This window comes from Drosophila obscura, unplaced genomic scaffold (assembly GCF_018151105.1).
Source record: "Drosophila obscura isolate BZ-5 IFL unplaced genomic scaffold, ASM1815110v1 contig_208, whole genome shotgun sequence".
Classification (NCBI taxonomy): Eukaryota; Metazoa; Arthropoda; class Insecta; order Diptera; family Drosophilidae; genus Drosophila; species Drosophila obscura.
Window position 1 is genome coordinate 1,849,326 of NW_024542799.1, and position 17,264 is coordinate 1,866,589.

Consider the following 17,264-nt stretch of genomic DNA (forward strand, 5'->3'; position numbering starts at 1 on the left):
GGGTGGGGGAAATTTACATAAAAATGTCTCCAGGGATTTTGGGGGGGTCGACTCCGCGGAGCAACTGCGTCATTGTTTTGCAATGTGTCTGAAAAGTTTCGTTTTTTGCTGCTGCCTCCTCCAGCGACTTGTGCTCGGGCCTTTGCCTTCGGCCGCCATTTTAGTTTTATCAGGACGCCGCGCCGCCATCAACGCCGCTCCTGCCCCAGCCCCAGCCCCAGCCCCCAGACATTAGCACTAATATGCATAAGTATGTATGTCAGAATTATATGTATGTATGTATAATTTTTATGTTTATTACATTCCCCCAACCCAATGCCAAGAGTATAATAAAAGCTAAGGGCGAGGGCTGGGGGCTGGGGCTGTGGCAGGGCTTGATGGTTACCTTGGAAACTCTGTTTATTTTTTGTATTTTATGTGTGTAATGCCGATTTCAATTGCAGAATTTCTTACTGCACCAACTAGTGAAAGTTAAAGGGTTAAAGCGCCTTAAACAAATATCTCCAATACACTCCGCTTGCCAACGCAATCGATTTTCAGCCCTTACTCATATCAGATTGCTACCCAAGTCAATCAACAAACAAACACTGGGTTCTGCGAATTCCAGGTAAACCAATAACGAGTGACTCGTGCCTCGTGCCACATTCAAATTACGAAACGCTGCCAACGCTGCTTGACCCAAAATACAAGCTGCAATTGCCCTGGACCACGACCATCCTATCCATCCGTAAGTACGCGCTGAAGGCTGTGTGGGTTTGCCCGGTTGCTGTCGACACCCACCATACAGCCACCCACTGCCGTTTTTGGCCAAAGGCGTCGCATCGCGTCGGTCGCCGCTTATCAACTGGCCAAATGACAGTTTTATGATTTCGGCTGCTGCTTATCAACTTCACTGATGGCCGCGGTAGCGGCTGTGGATGTGGATGTGGCTGTGGCTGGCTGCGTTGCCAGTGCATTATGTTGCGAACTCTGGTGGCTAATCAAAAAGAGCTTACTACCTTGTTGTGACCAAATCCTTTGGGACACTCCCACGGTGCACACAGTAGAGATAGCCGCGGGGGCAGCCGCAGAACAGCAGCAGAGCAGCAGCAAAAGCAGGAAACGGATGCGAACCAAGTGCCTGGCCTGGCTCTGGTATTTTGCGTGCTCGGTTTACTCGGCGCGTGCGTGTCCTTTGACGTCCGCCAAGTTGGCCATAAATCAGCCGCAACTTTTGACGGAAATTCAAGACCTCAGGAGCCCGGACCAGCCAGACACGGGTTCCATGCGATGGCACTGAGAAGACCGGCAGCCAGGCGGCAAGCCGACTTCAAGGCGGCAAACTGAAATGAGCTGGAAAGGACAGATTTAAGCAGGTTTCGCTGAGAAGTTTGTGGAAGTTTTAAAGTTTTTTGTATTCAAAATATTATATTTAATATTGTTTCGATCTAGGCGGTTGAATTTATTCACTTCATGGCTAGGGGCTAAGGGAATCTTTCACGTTTCCATAGAATTTTTACTTCCGGCTGTTCTCTCTATCCACATAACGTGGCATCTTAGGTCGTGCCTTTTTTAGGGATCACAGAGCAAAGTTTCTCTGGAAAAATAATAAAGCACACCAGAAGGAGGAAATCAATAATTTATATCAATGTTTTCCTGGGCATTTTCTAACATATGTAGTACGAGTGTTGGTGGCGATCCCCCTCCCCACACATGCCAACAAATATGCACATAAATAAATAAAATAAACTTCGAGAGTGTTGCCGTTGCTGCCCCACAGCACAGACACAGACACAGAGTTCAAGCCGAATTTGACCAATTGGCAAGTGTATGTTTTTTTTCGAGCTTTCTTTGCTTCCATTCTGGCTTTGCTTACCTTTGTGTGGCCAGTGCCTGGACAGGGCTTGGCTAGCTCCTGGCCCATTGTTGTATTGTTGCGTGGACTGTGATTTAACAAACCCCCGCAAAGAAAGAAAACCCAAAAGACCGAAACCGTTTTCGAGTAGAGAAATCAGCACCTACTCAGCGGCACGAGCTGAAAGGAATCACCCACTGGGAGGTAGGAACTTCGAGCTTGGCCTTCCACCTCAGAGTTGGCAGTGGAAATATTCAGCTAGCGGATGTTGTGCGCAACCAGCCGAGTCATGACATTTGCATAACAAATTCCAAAATTCCATTCAGAGCTCCCGGATGCCCCCCGGCGGCGGGTGTGCAGGAAACATGTTTATTTTAGATCATTTCATTCGCATTCGCATTCGAATTACTTACCATTCAGCGACTCCATCGTAATTTCGGATATGTGTCAAAAATATCCAAAACTCAACCATTTGTGCTTCATTATTCAATCATTTGTTGCCGCATCCCCGTAGAATGTGGGGGATTTTAAGCCAGGAGCAACATAGGTTTGAGGCCAACCCCCAATGAGGTGAGGAATCAATGGAACGCTGTGCCGGAGGGGCGGCTGATTGGTAGGACTGTGGAGGCTGTGGGGTCTGTGCGGTCTGTGGGTGTGTTCATCTTGTCGAATCATAGCGAGTACCAACGACACAAAAGTACCATACCATTTAACAGTGGATTGATAAATGAAACCTCAGTGAAAAATGTCATTTGAATTTTATTAATATTATTTAATGTATTGAAAAATCTTTTTAATACGTCCCATATTGAAGCTTAATATAAAACATTTGCCAATAAATATAATAAGTTTAATTTGTAGCTTAATATGTTCAATTTGATATTAGAAATATTTATTTTAAATGCGAAATTCATTTTCATATAATTTCTGAGCTTTTTTTCTCAGCAAATTCAGATTACTGAGTGCCCAATATAGATTGTAGGCAGATTGCAATAAATATAATGTGAGCTAAAAGAAAATATGGCATTGAAATAGCACCCAATCCGATGAGTTCCAAAGCGTTCAAGGAGCGTGCTGTTTTAACACAACCTTCAGAGGATTAGTTCCACTGTGCCTGTCGTTTTGGTTTATAGGCAACACCCTAACGGTGACTACAAAACCAAATGACTTACGGGGGTTTTCCTACAGATTTTTTGTGTGCCTGTAACCGAATAATTTGCCAGTCGAGCGAGTGGCGGGGCTTTGAAGTCGAGACGCTGCTGGCTCATGGCATGGGCACATATGAATTTAAATACTCGAAGTCTGCTGTAATTTGTTTATTTGCTCTGGGTGATTCATTTTTTGTTTTGGTTAGAGACAGACTGACTGGCGCGAGCTCCTTGCTTCCTGTCGCATACGTGACAGGATCTGCTGAGTGGGTGGGGGTTGTCAGTGCAAAGTCTGGGTCTGGGTGAAGGGGCAGGCGCAGTCAAAGATGTTAATTCAATTAACTGCGAAAAGGCTCAGGTGCTCAGGTGCTTAGGTGCCTCACGTAAAGCTTGTGGCTGCCTGCAGCTTGACACGGGTCAGCAATCAGGTGACAGTTTTTGGGGTCTCCTTGCCACCTAAGCTTTTTCTGGGTGTACGGGTCCTTGGCGCGTGCTCTAGTCAACGTGCTCCTTTTTGGTGAGATCCTCAGCCTTGGCCATGATTTCCAGGCGCAGCTCGTCGAAGGATCGCAACAGACACACCGGCACCTGCTCGTCCTTGCCCTGAAACAGTGTCTCACCCTCAAAGGCGACATAGCCCTGCCTGCGAGCCGCCAGCAGTGTGCCCATCAGCTTCTCCGAAATGCTGGTGTAACGCTCAAAGAGCTCGCCAAAGGACAGGCCCATCTGTCCCGTCTTGGGGCTGGGCTGGCCCAACTTGTGGATCTCCTCGCACAGCTGCAGCACTTCCTGCAGCGCCTGGGCATGGGCCAGCTGCGACCTCTGCTCCGATCTGCTGCCCGCGGGCGCGTGTCCATAATCCTCCTGGCGGATCAAGCGCTTGGGCATCTCCCGGACGGTGTAGTGGGCAAAGGGATTGATGACCATCCAGTTCTGGTGCTCCTCCGCCCGCTTATTGAACAGAGTGATGCGCGACGAGACCGAAGTCTCCTGCAAAGGTAAATCAACTGTCATCCCAGAGTGATTACCAGAGAATCGCATCTGATCTTACCTCTTCAAAGCTGACCTGTTTGGCTGACATTATTTGTATGGTGAATTTTTATGGTGAATTTTTATGATGAATTTTGATTGCGAATTTGGTCTATTGCGTGTGTCGAAAATGTTCAGTTACAACATAATTTCGAAACAAATACAGATTACAAAATACCGAATACAGAATACAGACTAGAGCCAGAGCCAGAGCCTGCTACATGTGGCAGCTCAAGCCAATCAATGCCATCGCATTAGCGTGGGATTTGCATTAGGCAAAAGAGCGCGACTTTGCCCAGTCAGGGATAATCAATCAGAGTGGCTGCCCCCCCTCCTCCGCGAAAACCACCGCTGCCTGTCGCTGCCACAGTGGCAGCCATGTGGCAAATGCGGCGGAAACAGCTCACCAACTAGCTCCATAAATTTAAGCCACGAATGGCGCGCAAGCTGCCGGAAGTATTTCGAGCTACTCGCTCACTGCAACCGGAAATACAAAACAAATTTCCCAGAGACACACACACACACACACAGAAAGAAACTTGCTAACCAGTGCACTATGGTCCCAACAACCACTTTTGTTGGCCATAATAACAAACGAAACAGCAAATTAGTCGTATCGATATATAATCATAGAGTCAAAAGGGTGTGGCACCGCCTTTGATAATGCATATAAAAAATAGTTAATGATAGGGATAGGAAGTAATTATAACAGTTTTATAAGAAATTAGTTTAACTAATTTTATTAAAATTATAAAGGCGTGGCACGCATAAAAACAACACAAATTTTGTTTGAAAACAAAAAATTTTTGTAATTGTCCACCTAGGAAACCCTTGTGTCAGGGTGGAAAACGCTTTTCCAGGGTGCTCGTTGGGTCAGAAAGTTGCGGTCACTGGGTCTGTACAGTCTCGAATCAATTAAGCCTCTCTGGCATTCAACTATGTTAGCACAAAAAAGAACGCCAAACAACTCTGTATTGTTGATTTGAGGTTATATTCTACTAATGAAAATTTTAAGTTTGTGGTCAAATGTGGTATTCTTACTATATACATTCAACAAGATTTATTAATCTACATCACACAATAGTTTCAAGGTGGGACTAGGTGGGACTCACTAAATATACGTTTCAAAAATCGTTTCAATCAAAATTGGCTAAAAAAAGGACTCATTTTAACCTAAAAGTACTAAGACATCACAACTACGAGTACAGTTAACAATACAAAACACGTAGTAAAAACCCAACAATTAAGATTCAATCAAAAATTTGTCGGTTAATCGTATTAATTATGGGTTTAAACTGTAATTAAATTGCCACTTTCACTGCGCGTGCTATTCAGCAGACGCTGGGTTGCACAGCTGATTGGATGTGGCACCATCTATGGACATTTCTGGTACGCAACTATAAGCTCACTCTAATACAGGTGATCAAAACCAGGGTTATTTTTTAACTTGAAATGGGTGGCCAACAAAAGTGGTCTGGGACCATAGTGCAGTGGGGAGATGCAGAGGGAGGAGTGTTCAAGAAATTAATGAAACAAAACGAGAAATTGTAAGCCAAAACATAATGAAAAGAGCTCCGGCAAAAGAACGAGCGAGTCGAAACTTTGATGTGCTTCTTTCTTCTGTTGTGTTCTTGTTTTTTTGTGTGGAAATTGCGTGGAAAACTTGAGTGTGAAGATTGTAACTTGCAGGAAAATGATGCCAATGCTTGAGAAAAGTTTTTTCATTCATTAACTTATAACTGTGCAAATGATATGAAGCATTTCAAAAATAAACTAAAGATGAAAGAAAATACTTGAAACTTTGAAATTGAAATTAAAACAGAAATGAAACTTAATTGTTCTTAATGATAACTTGAAAATTCAGTCAATTTATTTTCTCCAGAGTAAGAGAATATTAAATAGAACAAACAGAAGGAAAAAGAAGTACGTTTAATAAGTATATGCGGCTCTACGGAATAATATGTTAAATAACTGCAGCTGAAAATATATGAAACTTAGCTTCAAAGCTACTACTAAACTTTCTTTAAATGCCCGTCGCTACTTTTTCCACAGATTCAGCTGCAAATAGAGCTCGAAATGCCTTAACATAAGCCATAGCATAATTATTATTCTTTTCCTGCTGATAGCCACCACTTAAGTTCCATACCCAAATCTCTTAATCCAATTATATCGATTCGGAGTGGACAAACCAATAGTTTCGCCAACTGAGCCTTCGGGCAGGACACACACTCTGCGAAGGGTATTCCAGACCGTATTCCGGCACTTTCTCCGTTTGCTCCGTTTGCTCCGCTGCCCTGCGCTGCAGAGCTGAAAAATGGCAAAATGGCGCCACTTCCACATCCGTTGGAGCAATAAACATTAATGCGCAATTAATGCTGGGTGTCTGTCTCGAATCCCCCATTCCACCGGATTACTTTGGCTTTGGGGTTCCCCCGATCCATGCTGGTGCCGTGGTAGTCCCTCTGCTCTCTGCTGTCTGCTGTTGATTTTCTCAACTTGCTGTGATTAACGTTTGGCGCCCTGTCCTGCCCTGCCCTGTCCTGTCTTATGGCCATTGGCATTGGTGTGACAAATGAAATCAAGTGGGTTGTGTGCGGGCAAAGGGCAGAACAATGCAAAGAAGCTTATTTGTTGGCCAAGACAGTGACTAACTTGCCCTTTGATGTTCGTGGAACGTAGGCAGACGGAAGTGAAACTTCTCCATATGGTGTGAGCAGCTTTAAGAGTGGGAGAGTGGGCGAGTGTTGACAGCTTGTTATGCTAAGCCTCGCCAGCTGTTTTGGGAGTGTCAGCATCCTGCCCCTCGCTTCTCGCTCTGGCACTTCCTTACGCTGCCGCTGCCGTTGCATGTTTGCATTTCCCTCGACACATTTCGGGGCCTGCAATTCGTGTTCCTTTCCGCTTTCCGCTTTCCCACACAGCTGCAGATCTGCTGCCACTCGTGTAGGTTGCTGCCACTTAAGATTCGGCAATGTCTGCATATGGCCCTACGTAGTAAATTTATTGCTTGTTTGTGCACCCCTCATTCAATTCGGTTTTCGGTCTGTAATGTAAAACAATTTTCTACAGAAAAGCCAAAAATAAGAAAGAAAGAAAGGCAAGCAACTGTCTCGCTCGAGTGAATTTTATGTGTGGCACGTTTGGCAATAAATTTGTCAGCGGGCGGGCGGGAGGCGGCGTCTGGATTTACAAATGGCTGCTTAATCCTCCATTTGCCATTGAAATGGGCTGGAGATGGATTTATTTGTGTCTGCGGTTAACACCTGTTTTTCGTCTTCCTTCCTGTCTGCCTGTGTTTGTGTGTGTGTCGCTGTGTCTGTGTGTGTGTGTGTGTGTGGTGTGCGGTAATTTGATGGGTTTTTCCTTTTGAGAACACTGCATGCGGTTCTCTGTGGTTATCTGTGGTTTAATGCCCCCAAAGCGCCCCCACACCATGCCCCATAATGTTGACAATGCTTCCTTAACCCTTAACTCTGATACGAGTATCTGTCGCTGCCTTGCTGGCTGTCCGCTCTTTCCCAGTCGGACCTTGTAGAAGTGGTTGCAACATAGTACTGGTTCTTCACTACTTCCCTGGCAGGCTTAGTAGAACCGATTCCACAAAGAATGGTTCTATCATGCATATTTTTGCACAGAAAAATATGGAATGAAACCCAAACCGATTCCCGATCGTTCGTTTTTCACGAAGCGGCCACCTCTATGCCAATAGAACGAGAAGTTCACGCATCGAAAACGTTCGCAGGTAGACGTTTTCGATGCGTGCTTTCCGCTTTATTAGAGGCATAAAAATGTTTTTGAAGACAAATTCGTACCCTCGGTAAAGCGGTAGGACAACAAAAAAATAACAAAAGGGAACATGCAAGAACGCACGCGGTTTTTTCTCGACTTCTTTTATTTCATCACTTGCGTTTTGAAGCCGGTGAAAATTGTGCGTTTATCTGTGCCCTCTGCCAACAATTGTGAAAAAGCTAAACTTAAGTGCCTAAAACCGTTTATTTTACCACGTAAGTATTGGCAGATTGTTTTGGCAGTTCGGCCTGCACCCTAAGAATATTAAAATAAACAATAAATAATGCATAATATACATATTTCTCTTTGAACATGTACATGTACATGAACATAACCTCAACGATGGAATGCGATATACATAAGTTCTTCAAACTAAGGAGAACTAAACGCACTGTAAGTATTAATAGTGGTGTAAATATATGTTGATACAAGTAGAGAGATGTTTCAATGTTCACGATGTTCATGCAGTGAAATTTATTTATGGTGGACCTTGTTCGGATTTTTAATGAACTGATTAGGTGGACATAAACATTAAAAAATTGTATTTGAAATTAATAAAATTTTGCCAAAATTAATAAAACAATAACAAATTTCTTTTTGATAAGGACGGCATTCTCCAAAGGAAAGAATCGCATTTACTCGGTCTCCTGCCTTGAAGGAAACATGCAGCACCGACAGGAACGACGGCAACAACATCCCCGAGAAAACAACAACTACAACCACGACAAGGATTTCCTCATAGACGACGACGGCAATTATTTAATTTTTTTTATTTTAATTTTATTATAATTAATTTTCTTTTATTTTTTTTTCATTTCTTTTTTATCTTTTTTCAGTTTTATTTTTTCTTAAATTTTTTCGTTTTTTTTATTTTTTCTTATTTTTATTATTTTTTGTATTATATTTTAGTAAAGAAAATATTAAATAAATCAAATTCGAAAAAATTTATAGTTTTGTATTTAGGGTTAATCTCGCGATCTTTTAGAACGCTCTTTCATGCATGCATGCATGCATGTCATACCTTCTCAAGGAACGGTTCTTGAAACATTCCAGGAATGTGATAAGGAATGATTGCATTGGAACAGTTCCAGAACGGTTCTTAATAGGTTCCTATGGAACGATTCTCGATGCATGCCAAATATGTGTTCTGTAATGCTTCTTTCGGAAAGTAAAACTGGAAGCGAAACCCGAGCGTTTCACGAAGTTGAAATTACAACAACCACCAGTTCCCAATGCGTTCTAAAGGAACGGTTCCTACCTACTTCCAAATGTACCGGTGCTGGCGTGTTTCACCCTGTGTAATTTGGAAACCAAAACGTCATGTATAAATCACTGGTGCTTGCAGGAAAAAGAACCGCTCTAGAAGTGCTTCTTGGAAGGTATAAAGTCCGACTGGGTTGTTCCTTGTTCTGTGTGTGGTTGTGTGTGGTGTGTGTGTGTGTGTGTGTGTGTGTGTTTGGATAGACAAAGCATTCGCAAACTTGCCTTTCAAAATTTGTGTCATTTATAACCCTTGGCCAAAACGACGAAACGATTTATTTTCGTGATTTCGTTTCGTTTGTCTGGCGCCAGTCAAATTTTGATAAATGAACGCATTTCAGGGCAGAATTTCTAGCTTTTTGCATACTCCACTCCGCACTCCGCACTCCCCATCTATGGGTATTTTGGGGGACATCTGGTCGTTGCATTTTTTCAGCTAAATTTGGCAGATGGCAGATGGTTTTGGCTTTATGGCTTATCGCTGGCCATAATCACAGGCGGCGGGGCGCCATATATGCAGCGGCAGGGGCAGGCGCAAATCAAATCAACGTTTGTCATGACAACAGACAGCTGAATGCTGGATGACCCCTAAACCTAAGCCCAAACTAAAACTACAACCAAAAGCAAATAGAACCACAGCAACAAAAATGCGCCAGCAAGTCAACACGGGAGGGGACACAAAAAACAAATACACAAAAAACAAAAAGCGAAAAGCGTTTTGCCAACGTCAGTGCAAATACCGCAGTGGTTTTTATTGCCTTTTGTTTTTGGGCGGAGTTTCCCCTCCCCCATGCACGAACTTTGTCTTGTGCTCGAAAGTATGCAACAGCCGGCGCCACGAATTCGTCATATGTGTGCGCGTGTATGTATGCGTCTCCCTGTATCTGTGTGTGTGTATGTGTGTGTGTGTATTCCCTAGCTAGTGAAAAATTGCTGGCCTGTCCTCTGTCCCTGTGCCTCTCCGTCCTCATTGATTTGATTGACACTTTTATTGACACATTGCTGTTGCTGTTGCTTGTTGTTGTTGCTGTTGCTGTTGCTTGTTGTTGTTGTTAGCCAGAGTTTTACGACCTGCGAAAGCCTTTAAGCCAATCCACCATTCACGGCCTGGTACACAGCGATTCAATGAGCTGCTGGAACGCTTTCAACGAAACTTTCATCCATTTAAAAATACGAGTACTACGAGTACTACGAGTACAACGAGTATGTGCGCTTTTATCGTCAATTTGAAACTTTACTTTTTAATACTCTTCGTCGCACATCAATCGGAATTAAAGTAAATGCCGTAAAACAACAAAATATATTATTTGCTGACCCCACCAACACACTCAAAAGTGTTCTGCAAAATGTTTTGACCCAGTCGAGTGGAAAATATTTATAATTTGTATGGGCTTTGGGGCTTACTTGGGCTTACTTAAGAAAGTAGAGACACATGGGTTCTGCTTCTAGAAGGTGCTGTAAATTTAAGGCGCAGCACCTGCTAGAGCTTGAAACCTCCTGCCCACATTCCATTGGGTTTTAGCCAGTGCCCCTGCAACTCCTGCAGCTGGAACACCGCACCACAAGAAGCACCGTAGAAGCTAATAAAATGCTGGTCTCACCATGAATTTTCATGGTCGCAGCTCAATGTTTTTTATGCGTGCCACCGGAACAATGGCCTGGGCCAATGAAGGCCACAGCCAGGCCGCCCGAGAGTACCCATAAAATATGACATTTGCTAGCCTTTTGTTAGCATTAATCCATAGTAAAATGTACGCTGGATAAGGGGTCTAGAGGGGAGGCGGAGGGGGCCCTACAATCGCCTGGCAATTAATCAGGCTTAATTTTCACTTAATCGCGGGCATGATTTGCACGCAATTGTTGCCCGCATTTACCAATGGTCCATGGCCTATTACGGGTATATATTTTAGGTATATTTTACTGCACTCGTCTTGCGGCTATTCAATTTTCATTAGCCTGGTCGTGCTGCTGGTCCTGTGGTCCGATGAGGTAATCGACAAGCCGCCAAAATTATATTCGGACGTCGGTCAGTCCGGCGGAAATAAAAACTCATTATAATATGCGCCGCCTGGCAACTGCCATTTGCTCTGGCAATTTATTGTTCTACTTCCCAGTCTCTGGCTCTGGCAACTTAATTACATATTTAAATTCCAACTGTGCGGACTCTCAATGGCGCGCACAAAAAGAGAGAACCACGAGCAGACAGCAGAACAGCAGAAGAGAACCGCGATTGTGGTTGTCATGTTGCGAGCCGTCGTTATGAGAAAGCATAAACAACATGGCGCCAACAAAAACAGGAGGGGAAGTCCAGGCGGGAATAAGAAGTGGAAAATACCCTGTCTAACATATTTGGTCCCCATTGAATATCAAAAATTTCGATGAATGTAGCATATTTAATTGGCAAGCCAAATAAAATTTTTTCACCCTTCAAGGGATCTCTTCAAGGATCTGTGGCTTATAGTACCCCATGACAGGGTATTGAATGTCCAAGGTCAAGCCTATTGAAACTTTTGAGTGGTCGGGCCACTAAAAGAATTTGTCTGAAATCAGAAAGGGCATAATTTAATATTATACAACTCATAAAAGAGGGAAGAATCGAGGCGGGAATTGAAAGTAGTTTCGTAATGTGCAGCAAAATATGACAAATGAAATAAAGTGGAAAAATTATTACAAACAGTTACTGAATAATACAAAAATACTAGCAAGGAATAATAATAATAAAAAATGAGGCATAAAAAAAGGACATGACCAAAATTACAGCAAGAAAAGATTTATAAAAATGAAAGGAAATTCCTATTTAACAGATGAGCAAATGCCAAATGTACAAAATCATATTTTATCTAGATATCTTAGATAATGGATAGCAACGTTTCTTATTTAGTAATAAAAAATTAAACCAAATCTGTTCATTAGTTATATAATTTGATAAAAAGTTTAGTGGTTCAGTTGTTACCAAATAAACCAAAAAAGGATATTAATTCAATTAATTTTACTCACGTCAAAACATGCCAGTTTTATTTCATTTCATTGTAAATAATTCTGTAATTAATTGTTCTTATTGTTTAATATTCTACATTGCATATATTTTTGTTACTATAGAAGTGTGACAAAGTGCAAAAAAGTGCTGCGGGAAATTATACTAAAAATGTAATGGTTTTTTGAGCTTTTCTTTTGTATTCAAAAATTGGAATGGAAAAATTAAATGCCATCAGGTACAGTAGTACATCCTTCCATGTAACAGAATAGTAACTAACTTTCCGCCATCAGTTGTCTGCCTCTCAATTTCAACGAAAAATTCAACGCAGAAACCCCATTAAATAATAGAGTCCTTTCCCCCCTCACCCACAATGGGTAACTTACTGCTTCAATCAGCTTACTCACACATTAATTCTGGGAGGCAGGGAAAGGCTTCCATTTGGCAATCCTCCACCTCCTGAGCAGAGTCCGCTCCACATATGAAATTAGTTGTCTGGCAGGGGCATTACACGCACATTAGGGGTATCCCCCGGGTACCCGCCGGTACCTCATCGCATCTGCATAAATTTTTGAGGTTGGCTGGCTGTCTGTAGGTTTGGAAATGGTTGGCTTTTAGGATTTTCACTGCCTGCAATTTGTGCGCCGCTTTCTGCTCTTTCTGTGCGCGCGGCTTAATTTACGCGGGACGTGGCTCTGCTTGGCTCTGGGGTTCTGTTCCGTTCTGTTCCGTTCCCTATTGATTTATTTAGGCCTAGGCCCCCATTCACGCCCTCTCATAACTGCCTCTTGTCTTTGTGTGTGTGTGTCAGTTTGTCTCTGTTTGTGTGTGTGTGTGTGTTCGTTTGAGTCATTCATTGTTCGCTCACGCATATCGCTGCCTTAACCGCCATTTATGGCCCAGTAGTCTCAAGTCTGGGTTGGCTTTCCCCTGCCTTTGGCTCTGCCTTACGCTATGTTCCGCGTTCCTTCGCATTGATTCATGGTAAATTTATGCAAATTGCCTAGTATTCCGTTTCCCAGGAAGAGACTCCGCCTCCACATTCGCTACATCCACTCCCACTGCTACGTTTGTGTGGGAGCTTCTAAAAATAGAAGCATCCACGCACGTTGATTAGCCCTGGCCCAAAAAAAAAAAACCAAACAAAAAATGTGCGAGTTGGTTTTTGCCTTTCAATTAAATGGTTAATTGCTTGCAGCATTTACAAGCTGCATCAACAAAGCTTCTGTATGGCTTTCGCCTGTGGTCTGGCTGCTGTGGGGGTTAATGGTGTGTGGTTCAAGGAGGACACACAGGACAGGGCAGGGCAGGGCACAGGGGCGTATACGTCATATACATTTTGCACGCATCAATGGCTCTCGGGAATGGCTCGGCAGTTGGCGGTACAAAACTTTTGATTGCTATCGCGGGGTCTCCTCGTGGCTTGGCGGGGGTGTGTGTGTGTGTGTGTGTGTGTGTGTGCTTTTCTGGGATAACAGTTTTTGCTGTTTTGTAGTCGAAAACCCGCACAAGCACACACACACACAATGACAGTGGAAACATGCTGCTTGCCACACAATTTCTTGGCCAGAAGAGCCAGAAATCTGTAAGGCAACTTGATGACGTGGACAACTAGGGGTCTGGGGTCTTGGGTCTGGCATGTGGATCCTTCAAGCTGAAGGTCAACATACTCCACGCTCTTAAGCACTTTATTCAGCTATGTTTGTATGTGTGTGTGTGTGTATGTTTTGTCTGCATGCTTGAGTTTGTGTTTTTTTGTGGTAAACACTGACTCCACTTGGAAAATGGTCGCGTCATTGGTATCCAGCGGATTTCCACAATCTTTGCGGTTGTAAAATCAATTCCCTTTGCACTTACAGTGCTACGTAGCCTTGCTACCCCACACCCCAGTCCACACCCCAGTCCACACCCCGGGCACTGCAACCGAGGGGATGCATTGAGCGATGACTAAATCCATGGCAACAACAGGCGAGTAGAAAATGTCAGACATTCTAGAACTCTGGCAGTAGCGAACCGCTCAAAGCTAAAGCGTAATGTAATTACAACAATGAAATACGAGACACTTGACCCAGATCCCAATCTCCATCTCCATCTCAATCCCAAACCCCCGCCCCTCACGGACAGCCCTCGGAAAACAAGTGACTTCCGCACGTTTGGCCAGCTGAGGCAAGGATATAAAAGGCTTTTCCTTTGCGCCTTTTGTAATATGGTTTCTAATGAAATCCAGAGCAGACCTGCCAGACCTGCAGAAAGAAACCAGTAGAAGCCGGACAATATACGTATGATGAGGTTGGTAAGGGGTGGGGGGGGGGCAGTCAACAGAATTATTGCATGCCTTGCAATATATGTACACGGGACGAGGTCAATGTGTTTTCCCTTTTTTGGTTTATGCCACCCACACCCACTTACAGCAGGCCTTACAGCCAGCCAGCCAGCGCCCGTCCGTTGGCCATAAAGTGGGCTAGCAAACGAGAGTGAAAGAGCCTTTTACGTGCAACACAGCCAGCCACAGACACAGCCATAGCCATAGCCATCCGCACCCATACATACATGTAATGGAAAGTTACGCAGTTGCGAGCGGCTGGCTCCATCATAACTTCTGCTCGGAGCCAGGCCCTGGGGCACCGAGAGCAACTCCCCCCTTTTGGGACACAGCGTCAGACTCAGGCTCTGGCTCAGCCTCAGACATTCGCAATGTTCATAAATCAAATGTTGTTTTGGAGTTGCCCCACAAAAATGTAACTATATATAGATGAAGACGAAAATAAAAGCAGTGGCAGAAGGGGCCAACTGCTGATCGATGTGGGTGTACCCTGGAAACACACACACAAGCACATACACGGAAATGTAGTAGAATTTTCAGTTGTGTCAAATGGGAAAAGTAAACTAAAATAAAAACATAAATTTCCCAAGCGAAAGACACCACATAAACAATGAGCGAGTCAGCTGCCATGAAGCAAAAGATTCTCGCAATGACCGCGGCGCATGTGGATCAGCTATATGTGATGTGGTGCCACATGTTCGATGCGCAGACATGCGAGAATTACCTGCACCAACTAAAGGAACACGCGGAGGCTTTCTACAACGATCTGCTGGCCGAGTCGCGGGAGAAGCAGACCGCCATCGAGAAGGACATTGCCGCACTGCAAGCCGAGGAAAGTCAACTGCATGGACTGCTCCATGGGAGCGTCCATGTCGAAGAGAGACCACAGCATGTGCCGCTGGCTGTGTGGCAGCTGAGGCTGGAGCACAGTGTAGAGCAGCTGCGCGAGGAGCTGCCCAAACGGCGTGCGGAAATTGCCGAGCTGCTGCTGCAGCAGGAGCCACTCTGTCAAGAGTTGGGCGTGCTGCCACTGCCACTGCTGACGGATCCGCTGTCCCTGCCACAGGAGCTGACAGCATTCCGAGAACATCTCGACCAACTGCAAGCCGAGCGCGTGGCACGCACAGAGCTAATGAAGGAGCTACGCCAAAGCATCGAGCAGGAACTGCAGCAGCTGGAGAATGAAGCGGCAGAGCGGCGTTGGCTTAACGAGATAAATCAGGATCTAACGCCAGAGACATTCGAGCGGCTGCGAACGCTGCATCAAAGATTGGCTGATCAGAGGCAGGAGCAGCGCGAACACATCGATGCCATGCGCGAGAAGATCCTTGCGCTGTGGGAACGCCTCCAGGAGACAGACGAACCCACCATGCGCCGTGTGCGCGACGCCACTGAGTACACAGAAGGCACCTGCCGAGTGCTGCAGGAGGAGCTGCAGCGCTGCCAGCTGCTGCTCAGTGGCAACCTGAAGACCATCATCCAGCAGCTGCGTCTGGAGATACACGAGTGGTGGGATCGAACGCTCAAGAGTCGCCAGGAGCGCCTGCGCTTTGCCAGCTACTACACCGATTGGTACAACGAAGAGCTCTTGGAGCTGCACGAGCTGCAGCTGGACGATTTGAAAGGCTTCTATAGCAATCACAAGGGAATCTTCGAGCTGTACGCAAGTCGTGCAAAGCTATTGGCACGCATGGAGGTCTTGGAGGCCAAGTCGAAGGATCCCATGCGGTTTCAGAATCGCGGCGGGCAGCTGCTCAAAGAGGAGAGGGAACGCAGAGATATCACATTCAGGCTGCCCAAAATGGAGCTGCAGATCACTGAACTGGTGCAGGCCTATGAGGTGCAGTGCTGTGGCCCCTTTCTGGTGCATGGCGAGAACATATTGGAGCTGATGGCCGGGCAGCGCATGGCCAGGAATCAGCAAAACTCTGCGCCCAGGAAGACGCCATGCACCAAACTGAAGGCTCCTGCCGCTGCTGGAACACTGTTGAACATGTCCAACGTGTCGTGCCGAAAGCCGCCTGCGACTCCAATTATCAAGAGCACAGGAATTCCTCAAAAGCACAAGCCCCTGCATCCATCGGTCACCAGCGGCTCTGGGCAAAAGGCCATCGGAACGGGCTGCCTGAAGAGCACCTCAAATGGGGCAAACTCTGCCCTGCAGCGGGTGCGATTGGTAACCCCAGGCACACGCACTAAAAAGAATCTTCCGGACAAGTCGCCAATAAAAGAACCTTCAATGGATGTGACGGATGAGAACCAAACCGTGATTGGGGACTCCTTTGGGCAGTTTACGCCATCAAGTCGCTCCTCGCTGCTGCCAGTTTCGCGCAATATTTTGGGTGTCCTCCACAACAACAGCAGCAACAATAGTTCGGTGGCCACAGTGACTGGACAGGAGGCGAAGCAGCAGCCTCGTGGCGGCAAACCATTCAAACTACCCACGCCCCGCAGCAGCCTTATGTGGCTGAAACCCATCCCTAAACATTAATCAAGTTTTTCTCTGTTTTGTTTTTGTTTTTTTTTGGTTTCGTTTTGTTTAATTTTTACTGTTAACAAACTAATGGCACATTGAATATACCCCTTCAACCACACATAGACTACAGGGCATAGGCGCTGAAGGAGTTTTTATTTGTTTATATAAAAAAACAAAACAAAACAAATGGCAACTAAAATTGCATGCATGTTCCATGAGGATTCGCGTACTGCGCCTCGAGGCGCCACCAAACGCGAATTGTGGCGCTTTTGCTTCAGTGAATTGCCAAAGTTTTTGGCGCCAATGTTGAATTTTTGTTTTTTGTGATATGTTGAAAGTATGCAAAAGTTTCGCCCGTTCGGCCATTATACATAGATGGCATTTCCGAATGGGTGCCCCTCAAAAAACCTATTCGATCGTCTCGCTTTGTG

General features: G+C 45.0%; 2 protein-coding genes and 2 long non-coding RNA genes across 4 annotated transcripts in view; 3 read left to right on the forward strand and 1 right to left on the reverse strand.

The window, feature by feature from the left end:
* LOC121404495 overlaps positions 1 to 17,264 on the forward strand; it is a 58,944-nt gene that overhangs the window by 6,018 nt on the left and 35,662 nt on the right. The gene's annotated exons all lie outside the window — the stretch shown is intronic.
* Positions 3,136 to 4,199, reverse strand: LOC111064826 (actin-binding Rho-activating protein). Its single transcript, XM_022352623.2, has 2 exons — positions 4,034 to 4,199; positions 3,136 to 3,972 (listed from the first exon to the last, which is right to left on the reverse strand). The coding sequence occupies exons 1-2, from the start codon at positions 4,061 to 4,063 to the stop codon at positions 3,478 to 3,480; spliced, it is 525 nt and encodes a 174-aa protein (XP_022208315.2). The 5' UTR covers positions 4,064 to 4,199; the 3' UTR covers positions 3,136 to 3,477.
* On the forward strand, positions 7,982 to 8,454 carry LOC121404494. The gene is made up of 3 exons (XR_005968040.1): positions 7,982 to 8,015; positions 8,164 to 8,193; positions 8,406 to 8,454. It is a non-coding gene; the product is annotated as an uncharacterized LOC121404494 (long non-coding RNA).
* On the forward strand, positions 14,869 to 16,965 carry LOC111064825 (protein regulator of cytokinesis 1-like). Its single transcript, XM_022352622.2, has one exon. It carries the CDS (start codon positions 14,968 to 14,970, stop codon positions 16,846 to 16,848), a length of 1,881 nt encoding a protein of 626 aa, XP_022208314.2. The 5' UTR covers positions 14,869 to 14,967; the 3' UTR covers positions 16,849 to 16,965.